General features: G+C 47.4%; 1 protein-coding gene across 1 annotated transcript in view; it reads left to right on the forward strand.

Moving 5' to 3' along the window:
* rhpn1 (rhophilin, Rho GTPase binding protein 1) overlaps positions 1-1,120 on the forward strand; it is a gene marked incomplete in the record, with an annotated part of 15,678 nt that overhangs the window by 13,535 nt on the left and 1,023 nt on the right. The window contains 1 exon segment of the mRNA XM_035654151.1: positions 65-1,120. Within this exon segment, the coding sequence (XP_035510044.1) occupies positions 65-277 (213 nt within the window).

The following is a 1,120-nucleotide window of genomic DNA, read 5'->3' on the forward strand; positions in this document are numbered from 1 at the left end:
TGTGTGTGTTTGAGATGTCAGTGACCGCTGTTTCAATGTATGTGTGCTCACCTGTGTGTGTTAGCAGGTGGAAAGGAGGGCCATCATGCTGTCCCACAGCAGCGATAAAGAAAACACTCGACAGCGTCTGGTGAGTGGCGCCAAGGGCCAGAGCTCTGCCTCCTTGTTGAACTGGAACAGGAAGAAGAAGCGGGATGGCAGCGGGGTCACCAAGAGACTAGGAAGCACTTTCAGTCTGTCGTTTGGAAGCATCCGAGACAGCGAGGCCATGTACTGAGACAGGACTGCAGAGGAACCACTCAGGGAATCACAGCAGTGGAGCACACGGTACGATCAGGGCCGCATTCAGACAGTAACACCAGCAGGGGGCGCTGCTGCAAAGAGCTCCAACAAAAAGCACAAGTTCAGTCCAGTGATGTACGCCAGCACAGTCCAATGTATCCGACAACTTTGTTGGTCAATCAAATACGTGGAAGCACACATACCAGGTAGAACACCTTGTAGCATGTAGCTTGTTGCTAATTTTTACATTTCAAAAGTGAAGATGGAGGATGTTACCATTGCTGCCATGCCACCATTTCCAGAGTTGAACAGTCCTGCCTCAGAGGAGCGCACTGTGGAGTCTAAAGGTGTGTAGAGCCAGAACACAAGGAAAATCTTGGAAGGCGATTGCTCATAAACTTAATGGAAAGATGTGAGTAGGTGTGAATTAAGGAATGGTCGAGTACTTACATACAGAGTACTTGGATTAAAAACAAACAAATGAATTATCCTTAAAAGCAAAAAGGATAGTATCCAAAATAAACAGCCAAGCGAAAATGTGGGTGGGGTTATGGTTTTCCTAGCTCTCTGCGATGCACAGACCTTAGAGATTCACCACATTGGTAGCTTGTTCTCTGGCTCAACAAACACCATCCGCCCGCAGAAGCTTTCTCCTCCACAAAGGTTGTCTGGATCTCCACTCACCATCTTTGTGATCATGTGGCTGATCTTCTCTGAGCTGGTGGCGTCACAACGGCATGTGCTAACGCTGCTAGCACCGCTGTGTTCTCATTGTGCTTAGTTAATCCTCAAACTAGCTGTTTCTATAATACGCAAGTTTAATGTTACATAGCTTGCA

This window comes from Morone saxatilis, unplaced genomic scaffold (genome assembly GCF_004916995.1).
Source record: "Morone saxatilis isolate NCDOM2014 unplaced genomic scaffold, NCSU_SB_2.0 Contig12, whole genome shotgun sequence".
Classification (NCBI taxonomy): Eukaryota; Metazoa; Chordata; class Actinopteri; family Moronidae; genus Morone; species Morone saxatilis.